The sequence below is a fragment of the Artibeus jamaicensis genome, unplaced genomic scaffold (genome assembly GCF_021234435.1).
Source record: "Artibeus jamaicensis isolate MK-2021 breed Jamaican fruit bat unplaced genomic scaffold, CSHL_Jam_final contig_851, whole genome shotgun sequence".
NCBI classification, from domain to species: domain Eukaryota; kingdom Metazoa; phylum Chordata; class Mammalia; order Chiroptera; family Phyllostomidae; genus Artibeus; species Artibeus jamaicensis.
In genome coordinates, this window is record NW_026521986.1 from 13,949,211 (window position 1) to 13,962,602 (window position 13,392).

Genomic DNA, 13,392 nt, shown 5'->3' on the forward strand with positions numbered 1-13,392 from the left:
ACCCCGACGAGGGTGCGGGAGGGAAGGGAGGCCGTGAAGCCTCTTAGGTGCAGAAAGCTGACCCGCAGCAGTCGCCACTACGCTGCTAGAGTTAGAAGAGCTCCCGGAATCCTCCTTTCGTCCTGTGCTTTTCCCCAAGTCACCTCAAATCCTACTTTATCAACTCCAAATACCAACCGCCACGGACGCCGGCTGCGCGCTCCGTAGTTCCCAAGGCTCGTGCGCGCGCGAGCTCAGAGCATGCGCTTCTGTGATTCGCCGAGAAGTCCTTGTCCTCCGTGACACCCCAAGGCGCACGCGCATTCGTTGGGTCCAAAGATCTTACACTGGTTCCTCGAATCTTTATCCCCTCTTAGTATGGTGTGAAAAACTATCTTTAGAAATTTTTACGTTTGTTTGTTTTCTTTTTGTTTCTCCTTTGCACGTACCATGCTCTCCTTTGCACGTACCATATTTAATTCAATATATTATTTTATTTGTCTTTTCTCACTAGAATGTAAGCAATAGGAAGGCACGGGTTTTGTCTGTTTTGTTTACTGCTGTATCCCTATGGCCAAGAACAGTGCCTGGCTTAAGTTAGGCACTCAATGAATGAATAAATCTAGAACCTCCTATATTATGAAATTATATATTGTTAAAGAGCTGGGAAGACTGAGAAACTACCTCCCCAGTCTCAATTAACAGATGAGGACGCCAAGACGCCCTTCACTGCTTTTTTGGATGTCTTCCTGATACCACCGCAGCTGCTTTTCTAACAGAATGAGAACGGAATCCTAAGAACACTGACAATAGGCAATTTGGGGATTACTAACTGTTAGCTGTCTCACTTTCATTGAAACATTTTAAAAAATTGGAATTTGTGACAAATTTGTGAAATTTGACATATACCTGTTTAATGACTGGCCAAACCAATCAAGAGATTTCTGGGGCTAATGAAGCACAATCCTGATTGTTGCTTGTATTAGTTTGCCACAATAAACCACCACTGAGTGGCTTAAACTACAGATATTTTGTCCGAGTTCCAGAGGCTAGGAGTCTGAGATCGAGGTATGAGACATGGCTGATCTCTGCTGCAGACTCCCTCCTGGTCTTGCAGATGGCTGTCTTCTCCCTGTCTTGGGTTCTCCCCACTGTGCATGCACATCAGGTTCCAAATCTCCTCTCCTTATGAGGACACTGGGGCAGGTTGGACTAGGGCCCACACTAATGGCTTTGTTTAACTTTAATCACCTCTTTAAAGGTGCTGTCTCCAAATACAGTCACATTCTGAGGTACTAGGGGTTAAGACTTTAATGTATGAATGAGGGGGTGCATAATTTAGCCCATAATGTTGCTTTTTGTGAATTCCTTTCCCAAGGAAAATGAATGACAGCAGAAACTCGAGAAAACTAGTTAGTCCAAAACATCATTTGAGCAGCTAACAAATTGAACTTTTCGGCATTTGTTTTTTTTAGGTGTGCAATTTCAAGAAGAAAACTTCATGGTGACCATTTAAAGAAATGATTCACAAAGTAACTAACTTTTTCTTTCAGACCTCTTTTTAATTGCTTCTTCTTTTCTTTTGCCGGGGGGGGGGAGAAAGAGAGGGAGAGAAACAGTGTGAAAGCAGCATCGATTGGTTGCCTCTTACACCTGCAGCAATCAAACCAGAGACTTCTCTCTACAGGGAGATACCCAACCAACTGAGCCACACTGGTCAGGGCCACACGTCTTTACCTCAAAATTATCTTCCCACAGATGCCTACTGAGTAAATACTTCTTATATTGCCCCAAATGAAGTTCACCCTACACAGATGGATCTGATGTGTTTTTATTAGAATTGTGTACAGTTGTAATCCTCCCTTCCATCATACATATCATATACAGTAATACTGAAGTGTCTAACACTAAAATAACTTACTAAAAATTCTAATATTGAACTCAGAATAATTCTATCTCTATTAACAATAAAAAACAAAACAACTGAGTTTCTCTTGGAAAATTTAAATTCAGGCCATTATTTTATGATTTGGAAATCCGAGTAATCCAACTTTAAGATGACTTTCTCATTGTTGAAGTCTGCTCTGTCGATGTGTGATTTGGGACTTCCTCTTGTTTTAAGCCACTCCTGCATGTGACGCACTTTGGAGATGGGACCTTGCAATTGTCCTTGCACTGTACCCTGGTCAGTGTTCTGGACCCATCCTACCAATCCCAGCTTTTTACCCTCAGCCTAAGGGAAAAGAGACAAAAAAAAATGAGAGAAATCCAGTGAGATTAAACAAAACAAAATGAGACTATAATCTGTTGCCAGAATCTTGGCTTAGAATCAAGCCACTGAAACTAATCTGATATTGTCCAGAACAGTCAAAACAGAATGGCAAGAAGAATCTCATTGCTGATTTAATATAAAGTGTTGGCCACTTCACTTCATTTCCTTCTACCCTATAAAACCCAGGCACCAGAATTTTTTAATGACTTAAGACCAAATCAGATGCTTTCAAAATGATTCCCTAAGGCTAAATGCTGTTAGAATACTGGGCTGTATCTTGTACATTTTCCCTTCTCCTAATCAAGAATCTATTGGGTATATTAAATAGAAAAAGCATGAAGTTATCTAATCCTTCTCTTTGTCTTTAACCAGGGCCACGCCTAAACAAATCCAGATGAATAAGGGCCCATTATATCTTGAAAGATCATTAGAAAGTATTTCACAATTTCTTGTGCAACTCATTCCATTGTTCTCCCAATAGAGAAACTGTCTAACCCACTGTCTTTATGTTGCATCCAAAGCCCACTTTCCGTCATTCTCCTAGAGAAGGAAAAAGCAACTGGTGATCAGCCTCTGAAAAACCAAAGTTTCATGAGATCACATAACTATTAGGTTTGCACTTTACTGTCTTTTCTTCTGTCTAAATAATCATGTCTTTAAAGTTGAGTAAGTTTATGAAGACCACCTAATCATCGTAGTTGCTCTTTTCTTAGCCTTTCCAGTGTTTTCTCCTTTAAGCCATTAAACTGTGGAATCGCCAAACATTTGAAAAGGTACTGATGTTTTAAGAGGTAATTTCATTTTTGTAAAGTTTCCAAGTAAGGATATTATAAAAGTTATTGTTAAAGTAATCTATCTAAATAGAAGGGATTGGATTCCAAAAGAAAATGGAGTTTACATGATCGCACACCCAAATGCCAGAGTAGTGACCTAGTAATTGTGGGAAGCTGCTGGAGTTGGCCAAAGAAAATGTTATGCGTGGCAAAAACCACGTTTGATGAGGAACTGAAGTATCCATCAAATCTTATGTTCAAAGCAAAGACATAATGCATAATGAACAAAAGAGACTAAAGTCAAATAACAATTTATGGGACACAGAGGAAATTAAGGAATGAAGAAAATAGGAGGTACCTACAGTATGCATTAAATGCAGAAGATGTCAACATAAAAAAATGCGGAGAATGGATTTTGAGGAAAACTCCACAACCAACTGACTTTGTATAACAACTGCACTCTTTTGCTTCAGATTAACCTGGGGAAGCTGGCTAGCCCTAATTCTCAGAGTTACATTATATGGTAACCAGCTATAAAACTGATTGTACTGAGTCTTGAGCACAAGGTTGTAACAGTCAAATAAGTCTTTAAATTGCAATGTGATTTATTTGAACTCCTGAACGTGAATAAAACACTTCCAACGTTGGTGGTGAGAATGGGAATTTCCTACGGGTTTTATTTGTGTGCTCAATTCTGTTCCTACGTTTTAAATGATGTCATAATGTTTCTGATTTGTTTTCAGTTTTGAGTATCTGTCTAAACAATAAACAGCATTTTTTTCTTAAGAAAATTCCAAAAAGCTAATTCACCCTTATTTTAGAAACATTTTAAGGAATATATTCACCAACTCTATTCTCAATCTAAAAAGAAAGCCCCCTTAAATCAATAACTTAGACTTCTACCTTAGAAAACTAAAAAAGTAAGAGCAAACCAAGCCCAAAATCAGAAAGAAGGAAATAATACAATTAGAGTAGGAGTTAATAAAATAGAGACTATAAAAGAAAACAGAAAGTCAACGAAACCAAAAGTTGGTTTTTTAAAAAGATCAACAAACTTGCCCTGGCAAATGTGGCTCAGTTGGTTGGAGCATTGTCCCATAAACCAAAAGGCTGAGGGTTTGAGTCCTGGACAGGGCCCAAGCCTGGGGTGTAGGTTCAGTCCCCCAGTCAGGGTGCACGTGAGAGGCAACCCACTGATGTTTCCCTCCCTCTTTCTCCATCCCTCTAAAAATAAATAAATATACTCTTTTAAAAAAGTTTCATAATTCAACAAGAAATTCAACTAAAAATGGGCAAAGGATTTGAATAGACACTTCTTCAAAGAAGATACACAGTATCTTTTTTTCATGTGCCAATGAGCACATGAAAAGATGTTCAACACCATTAGTCATTACAGGAAGGCAAACAAAACCACGGTGAGAATAAATACACATGCTGGAATACCATCCAGCCTTCAAAAGGAAATCCAGACAAATGCTACAATACGGATGGTCCTTGAGGACACAAGGCTAGTAAAACAAGGCGGTCACAAAAGGACAACTACTGTATGAGTCCACTTATGTGAGGTACCTACAGTGGCCACATTCACAGACAGAGAGGACAACAGTGAATCTGTTCTTGCTGGATGGGTACAGAGTTTCAGGCAGCGTTCTCTGGAGGGAGGGTGATGATGGCAGCATAACAATGTGAACGCACGTAAGGTCACAAAGTCACTAAACTGTACTAAAAATGGTTAAAATGGTAAATTATTCTTTACATATGTTTTACCACAGTGAGATACCACTTCACACACACTAGGATGGCTCCAATAAAAAAGATAGGTAATGACTGTTGGCAAGGATCTGGAGAACTGAAATTCTTAAACATCATTAGTGGGAATGTAAAATGATGCAGCTGCTTTGGAAAATAGGTTTGCCGTTCTTCAAAAAGTTATACGTAGAACTATTATGTGACCTAGCAAGCTACTCCTTGGTATATATACCCAAGGGAATGGAAAATAACGTTTGCCTAAAAATAAGTACATAAATGTTCACAGCATCATTATTCATAACAGCCAAAAAATTGAAAACCACCTAAATGCCCATCAATTAATGAAGGGATACAGAAAATGTAGCATATCCATACATGAAATATTATTCAGCCATAAAAAGTAATTAACTACTGATATGCTATAATATGAATGAATCTTGAAATAATTATGGTAAGTAAAAGAAACCAAACACAAAAGACAATGTATTCTTATGATTCCACTGACATTAAATGTCCAGAATAGACAGATCAGTAGAGGCAGAAATGAGGTTAGTGACTGCCAGGGCCTAGAGGAGTAAGGGTGAGTGCTGATGGGTATGTGGTTTCTCATGGGGGTGATGACATGTTCAGGAATTAACGTACAACTTTGTACATACTGAAACCCACTGACTTATACACTTTAAAAAGGTGAGTTTTATGGGATGCGAGTTATACTCCAACTTAAAGTTCCTTCAAGTATCCTCATCACTCATTCTAGGAGTGATGGAATTTAATTAAGAGGCTACGTGATATCAACATGTAGACTGTAGCAAAACAAGTGTTAGGACATATATATATTTAAGTGATTATAAGTGGTATAGAATAAGCGACAAGTCTAATTAAGGGAGAAAAAGATGGCACTTTCCTTGAAGTTTTCCAAATCAATATTTGTTTTTCTGCATTCTTTTATTGTCTCTAAACTGGGGGCGGGGGTGGGTGATAGCAGTCCTTTGACTTCAACAACTTTAATTAATCTTTGAAGCTGACACCTCCATTTACTATATCACAGAAACTTACCCTGCACTAATTGCAGCAAAGCGAACTAGAACACAGCTCTTTTGCTATGATTTTCAACAATTCTTTTTTTTAAACCATTATATGAGTGTGAAACATCTTATATGAGTGTGAAACAGGGGGAATGATTTGCAAGTAATTGGAAAAAGAGGCAGTGACATTTAATATTCCTATTTCAAAGATCCAGGTTGAATTTTAAGTACTACAGTTCCAGGAATGTGACCCTCGGAAAGTTCTGCAGTCTTGACTCATTATCTTTGGGGTCGGAGACACATTGGGCAGGCAACAGCCAGATACGGCCCGCCCCCAAAGACAGAAGGGAAATGGAGATTGCATTTCTGTGTGCACGCTGAGGGGAGATTAATGACATTGAGGCAGACGTAGCAGCTGTGAGTAGTTTTTCATCCTCCCAATTACTCTGTAATACTCTAGTAAGGATAGCAGGTTCCGTGTTCAGTGCTATTACTTATCCTGGAATGGATTAAGTATATTCATTAAAAGAGCTTCAGCTGGAAAAGACAATTTTTCTTTCAATGCCAAAATGAGTAGAAATGAAGTACGTGGGGGATGGGGAACGTGAAAGGTCTGAATAAAATGCAGCAGCCACAGAAGAAGCTATTACATAAATTACATAAACGTCATGAGTTCATCTAAATGCCATCTCCTTGGTCAGCTTTAGCTTTCCTACAAGAATTGTGATTGCTTTAATGATGCCACAACAGGGGGAACTGGGGAAGACCTCTAATGCCCTTTGGAGGAGAGAAGTTCATGAGCATGTGTCTAGGTACTCAAGTACCACTGTTAGGAGAAAAAAAAAAAAGCAGGCGAGCCTTCCGTTTACATTGTATTTTACCCGTTGCAAAGCATTTTCATACTCACTGCTCTGCAAACCGCCTTTGCCATGCAGCTACTAAATAGCCGGCTTCTCCTCCTAATACACTTGGTCGGGACATGCCCCTCGTTTCCACGCACATAACCTGTGCAAGTCCCAAAAGCCTGTAGGCCACATACCTGGGTGTACTTGCGGAAAAACACCCCTTGCACCTTCCCGAAAATCTCATAATCCACTGATATCAGGGTGTCCCCTTCTGCCATATTCCTGCTCAAATCTGTCAGAAACCGGGAAAACAGAAAAATAAACAGGACTCATTATCCTATTCCAGGACCGCCATCCTGAGGCAGAAAAGGCCACACCCACACTTCCCACCTCTCCCCGACCTGAGGGTCCCGGAACTTCAGACTAGTTACATGTCGGCACAGGTGTGCGACGTAAGGGAAAGACACCTGGGCAAGGGAACTTCGGGTCAATATTGCCCACAGAGGCCTCTGTGGGGACAATTACCTTTTTCTCCAATGACCTTTTCACACCAGTCCCGCTCCCTCTCCATCCCTTCCTTCTTCCCACGGACCTCGCTTCCACATGCCCCCCAGAACATGCCCCTTTTACTAACATTTAAGGCTAATCGAACTGATGGGCACGCCCCGGGCCTGGTCCCGGGCTCTCTCTCCCGGTTCTTCTGTCCAGAGGACGGGAAAACGCCAGCAACCACCACGGCTCGGGTTCCCCCAGGAGCTAACCGCCGCGTCCGGAAGCTCAGAGTGCAGCTCCTCCTTCGCTGTCTCGCAAGCCGATCACACTCCCCAACCAATCAGAGTCGGGGTGCTCGGCCCAGAGCCCGCCCACAGGGCGGGATTTCGGGACCCCTGGTCCGGGATGGCTCGGGATTGCTCGAGAGCCTACCGTTGGGGATCTGTCCAGGGTGTCAACTCCCACTGGACAGTCCCAGGCCTTACCCCTTCTCTATCACTAAGTGCATCCCTTTTCTCATTTTCTCGTGGGAAGCAGGGCGTGACGAAGAAACACTTGAGATAAATTCAATCATTCAATATTTACTGAGAGTCTTCTCTGTGTCACGCACAGTTCTAGGTAGTTGACATATTAATATATTAGTGAACAAAAAGGATTCCTGGGGAAGCTTAAATTCTGGAGATGGGAGGCAGACAATAAACATTAAGCATCATAAAGAAATTCAATAGGACACATCAGCCTTTCTTCCCTGACCTTTTCAGTTCTCAAATTTTAAGTCATGCCTAAGTCCGGAACTGGGAGCAGAGGAGATACATGTATTAGAGGTCCTAGTGGTGATTATTTTTCCTTCTACGCTACTAGAAGTTGCCCACCAGAGTCTGCCTTTGGACTGCTTGTATACATTTCACCCCTTCAAATATAAGATGCCGATGTGAATATGAGACGTTGGCAGACTTAGCAAGGGGAGATGGCTCTGCAATGGAAGCTGTGGTGATCAATCATTTCATTAGTTTCCTGCTACAAAGTGAGGCCCTGGATCTTGAAGAATCATATAATCACTAAGATTAGCATAGGGGTGGGAAGCAGACTGCATGCTATGCTTGGCAATATTTGGAAATAATGCTAAACAGAGTACGTGGCTGATATTCTTTCTTTCTCTAAAATTCACTTAAAAACTAGTTTCTCTATAGAATTAAAAATTGAGTGTCTACTATGTGTGGGACATTATAGGATATATAACAATGAATGATATATAATCTTTGTCCTCAAAGAGCTTTAAAATGTAGTGCAAGGAATATGCATGCAAATAATGACAATACAATGCACAACATACTAGTTCAATTCCATGAACATCCATTGAGAGTTAGTCATAGGCCAGCACTGTGTTATAACCAGAACAGAAACTATCCCAAGAGCACAAAGGAGCAAAGAGATCCACTCTGAGTGGGAAGATTGGGAAAACATTCTTGGAGGAAACAGCCTATTATCCAACCACAACCAGTCAGTGATGGAGCTGGGATTTAGTTGCAGGCAGTCTAAGTACAGAGTCCACTGCCATAAATGCTCTGCTCTACCACCTCCCAGTCTGTGGACCTCGGGTAAGGCAGTACCACTGAGGTAAGAAAGTACAAGAAGTCAGATGTAGCTAGACCAGGGGTTCTCAGTCCTGGCTGAACATCAGGGAGCTTTTTTTTTGTTTGTTAAAATATTTTATTTATTTATTTTTAGAGAGAGGGGACAGGAAGGAGAAAGAATGGGAAAGAAACATTAATGTGTGGTTGCCTCTCATGTGTCCCGTGTCCCGCACTGGGGACCTGGCCTGCAATCCAGACGTGTGCCCTGACTGGGAATCGAACCAGTGGCCCTTTGCTTCACAGGCCTGTGCTCAATCCACTGAACTATACCAGCCAGGGCTGGGGGAGCTTTTAAAAAGGCTGATACCCAGGTCTCATCCCCCAAAATTGCTTTTCAGATAATTCTGAAATCCACAGCTAGGGTTGAAATCCACTGGACTAGACTCTGGGGAGAAAGGGCTTCAAAGGTAGGCTGGAGGTTGAAATGCCAGGTTAAAATTACACATCTCAACTTTATTCTATAGGTGAAGTAGAAGCCACTAGGTAGGAAAATGATAGGTTCTGGCATATTTAGGATAATTACTCTGGCAGCAGCATAAAGGATAGGCTTGCGATACAGGCTGCAGCCAAGAGGGGGGCCCCAAACAGGGATTTGGAATGGAGCCCAGAACTTAGGGTATCCAGGAAATATTAGGAAAACATATAAGATGTCCTCACCCCTTCCCCCTCAGGTGTGAGTAGGGGGAAGGGACACATGGAGCAGGAACATGCAGGGCTGTTTTGTACAGCCACAGCCTTGCAGCTAATCCAGGGCATGGTCATTTAACGTATCTATAACCTTTAACTGGCTGCATAGATATGTTAAATAGCTGTGGCCATGCTCTGAGGGGGGGGGATGGAAAGGAACTTCCCCACAAGATGTAACTGGGGGCAGGTCCCCCAGGTGACAGCACCTGTATGAGAGCTTGGAGAAGATTGGCTTCATGACATGGGGACACACCTGCCCAGACTCATGATGGCAGCCCAGTAATCTTGGAATAATATACGAATGCTGGCAGGTGTAACTGCTGGTAGGAGGAGTCCGAAATGGGGGTACATAGGAAGTGGCGACCCCCGCTTCCCACAGCTTTGCCAAGGAGAGATGCATGTGGTTTTGCTGGAGCACAGACCCCTGCAGCCATGTGAGAGAAGAAAGTCACACACTTCTGGCAGAGTGGGGACCCCCGCAGCCATGTGAGAAGAGAAAACCATGTGGCTTGGGTGGAGAGAATCACCATGCGGCTTTAGCAGAGAACCACCACTCGGCTTTGGCAACGTGGTGACCCCCCTCCCTGCAGCTCTGGTGGAGAGAACTATGCGGTTTTGACCAGAGTGGGGACCATGCAGCTTTGGGGTGGTACCTTTGGCCAGGTGGCCTGGAAAGCAGCAGAGACTTTGCCTGGAAGAAGGGTGAAAGAACTCTTCTTGCCAATAGGCCATGAGAAGGTGCCACATGGCTTTGGTTTAATTAGAGATCCTGCCTGGACGGGACACCGCTGACGGTGTCGGCAACCTGAATCACGGATGCCTACTTCTTTTCCCGAGATACGGTACCTCAAATCAGGGCAGAGGGAGAAGGAAGCACTGCGGGTGTTTGTGGGTATCCAAAAAGGACTTTGATATTTTAATGAAGACATTAGGTCACTACTTTAAGTCTGTATAGCTTTAAATAAACATTTCCTTTCCTTTTCACAAATCTCTGGCATTGAGAGACTTCTTTCCTAAGGCAGGAGACAATCAAACCTAGTGGGGGTCCTGTTGGTAATAGTATAATTGCCCCCCCTGTGTTCTGTAACACTTGGGCCAGCAAATGCTGAAGACAAGAATAGCAGTTAGGACAGGGATGCATGCCGTCCTGATGAGAAGTGAGGAAGAACTCACCTAGTACTGTAAAGGAAGACTCACATACGAGACTTTGCAGAGTAAATTCCGCACGGCCTGCTGACCAGTTAGAGGAAAGGGGTGATAAGGAAGGAGGAACAGAAGGTGACTGATACTTTCATCATGAGAGGGAATACTGGAGAAGTAGACTGGGAGAATGGGGACAAGTTTGTTTTCTGTCGTACTGAGTTTGAGGTTCCTGAGGAACGAAATGGGAAGCTGGAAATTTGAGTCTGTAATTGAGAGAGAAGCTGGATATCATTTAAACACAGGTGACACCTGAAATTTCAGCATTTTGTTGAGACCATTAAGGAAGAGAATGTCTGGACCTGCACATACATGAGAAATAAGAGGGCTCAGGAGAACACTTAAACTTGGGGTGGGGAACAGGTGAAGAAAAGACAAATGACAGAGGCCTGGAAGAAGACAAGGGCAAGGACATGACGGAAGAAACCAAGGAGGCAGAGGAACAAATGAGAGGACAGTTCCAGGGAATGAAAGATCAATAAAATCAAATACGTAAGTTGAGAAGCAGCAGCTTTTGTCTTTGGTTATTGAAAGGTCACCCGTAGCCTGGCACTTAAGTAACGTGAGAAGCATGGAAGCCCACCACAACCCACTGAGGAAGTGGGGGGCAGCAAATGTAAAGTCTTCTACCAAAATTCTTTTGGAGAAGAAGAGGAATGAATGGAACCCTAAGATAAGAGGTGGAAGGTCAAGGGAAAAAAGTTTTGTTTTTTAGGGGAACTAACGCATACAGGAGTAGGCAAAAGTAGGTTTGAAACAAACTGGAAAAGCTGGTGTAGATGCTGCCTATCACCTACCAGACCCCATAAGCAGAGGCAGGGATTGAATCTTCACCAGCACTTTATTCAGGTGGTCGGTGATCTGAGAAGACAGGGGTTTGTACCCTGATAGACCATCTTTGATCCCATTTTAGACCAACCCTTTTTATAAGGAGAAGAAAAGTGTAGGTGGGGGGGGGTGGAATTCAGGGAAAAAGTTAATCAGATACAAAGCTGCAGCATTCTTTCATCTGTGCCCTGGGCGGTGGTCACCTCACCCTGGAGCACAATGGCTCAGATACCATCTTGAGTTGCAGTCCTCCTGAGGCACAAAGGTGGAGCTGCTTATGGCCTTCTGGAGTCAGGGTGGGTCATACCTTCAGTTCCTGAATCAACAGCTTTTTACCTGCTTTGGTTACTAAGCTTATTAGCTATTACCTGAAACTAAAAATTTTCCAACATTTGAGTTCCCCGACACAGTTGTAATACAAATAAATAATACAACAATTAGTAAATAACGGGAATAAACTCTGTTTTGCATACTCACAACTGTAAACTCACTTTTGCCCACCCCTGTATTTTAAAACCAAAGAGAAGGAATATGTTGGTAGATACAAAACAAGGTGGTGTCCATTCCTGAAAGGGACTAATTCAAGATTGGAACTCATGGAAAGGGAAAGATTCTTCCTCCTTGAAAACAAGAAGGAAGGGCCCTGGCTGGTGTGGATCAGTTGGTTGAACGTCATCCTGTAAACCAGAAGGTGGCAGGTTAGATTCTGGGTCAGGGCAGGTACCCAGGTTGCAAGTTCGACCCACCCTTCCAGTGTGCAAGAAGGGGCAGTCCATCCGTACTTCTCTCACATCAGTGTCCCCCCCACCCCCGAATAAACAAACGGTGGAAAAAATGTCCTCGGGTGAGGACCGAATAAATACATCAATTAATTAGTTTTAAAATACAAGAAGAAAGGAAGTCAAGATGGAGGGAGGCACCCTAGGAAATTCTGCCAGGCTGGAAGGCAGAATGTGGTTGACAGGCAGGCGATTGCTGAGGTAATTGGAACCTTAACAGTGGGAAATGTCTGGAACTCCCACAATACTAGAGCAGGCAGGAGAGAGTCAACTGGGAAAGAAAACAAGGAATTAAATAAAAAATACTCTGGAAGACTCACCAAGGGTTTCTTTGTAATATGTAAAAGCTGTAATATGAGATGTTGAAGTATTAACACCGACTACTGCTGTCTATATTATTTTCCGTGCACATGAATCTTTTAAGTAGTCACAGGGAAAATAACCAATTGCTTGTTCCAAACAGCTTACACAAATGAACTGAAGCATGGGGAAAATAACCTCTTCTGATGTTAACAAGTCATAGAATATCATTTAGTGTCGAAACCAGGTTATACTGATTATTTTCCATCTGATAGTTAACTTTATTAGCATTACATTTGGTTGAGTCATTCTTCGGCCCTAAGAGACGGACAGAGTAACCACGTGAGAATAAAACACTAAGTCAAAATAATTAGATTGGCTACAAAACTACTCCAGAAAGACACTGCGTAGCAAAACCTCGCCAAGTTGTTAAAATCTGACCGCGAAGTCCAAACCATTGGCGAGAAAAAGCACGGAGAGATAATATATAGCCATACCTGGGGCCCGTACCACACTGCCAAGAAAGGCTATCAGCAGGCCCACTCCCACTAAGTGGGCGGACCTCGGCGTCCTGCGACACAATGACTCCAGGGCACAGCTAAGGGGCTCCTTTCTCTGCCAGAGAAGGACATGCCCCGGGTCTTGGGTCGTCGTTCTCAGAAAAACACAAGTTCTTTGATGGAGCCCCACAAAAGCCTTCCCCAAGGGCAAGGTTGGACGGAGCTGCACAGTTGGCCAGATTCCGGGTCAAGTGACACTTAAACCGACCGGCTTAAGCCCCTGCCCGGCTGCTCCCATTCGCGTTAGGACTGCGCCTGTGCGTGATTCC

The 13,392-nt window shown here is 42.9% G+C and overlaps 1 protein-coding gene across 6 annotated transcripts in view; it reads right to left on the reverse strand.

Moving 5' to 3' along the window:
• Positions 1 to 13,295, reverse strand: part of LOC119036530 (acylphosphatase-1) — a 46,535-nt gene extending 33,240 nt beyond the window's left edge. For 2 of the 6 annotated variants that reach the window (XR_008392994.1, XM_053673250.1), the window contains exon 1: positions 178 to 247. Coding sequence is in view for 2 of the 6 variants with exons in the window: in XM_053673261.1 (XP_053529236.1) it covers positions 1,997 to 2,212; positions 6,838 to 6,921 (300 nt within the window). In the remaining 4 variants the exon portion in view is untranslated. Of the gene's footprint in view, positions 1 to 143; positions 248 to 1,796; positions 2,213 to 6,837; positions 6,936 to 7,277; positions 7,412 to 13,060 lie in introns of those variants that run through there. The other 4 variants (XM_053673261.1, XM_037128395.2, XM_053673253.1 and 1 more) reach the window with 4 other exon arrangements.
• Between the last annotated feature and the right edge of the window lie 97 nt (positions 13,296 to 13,392).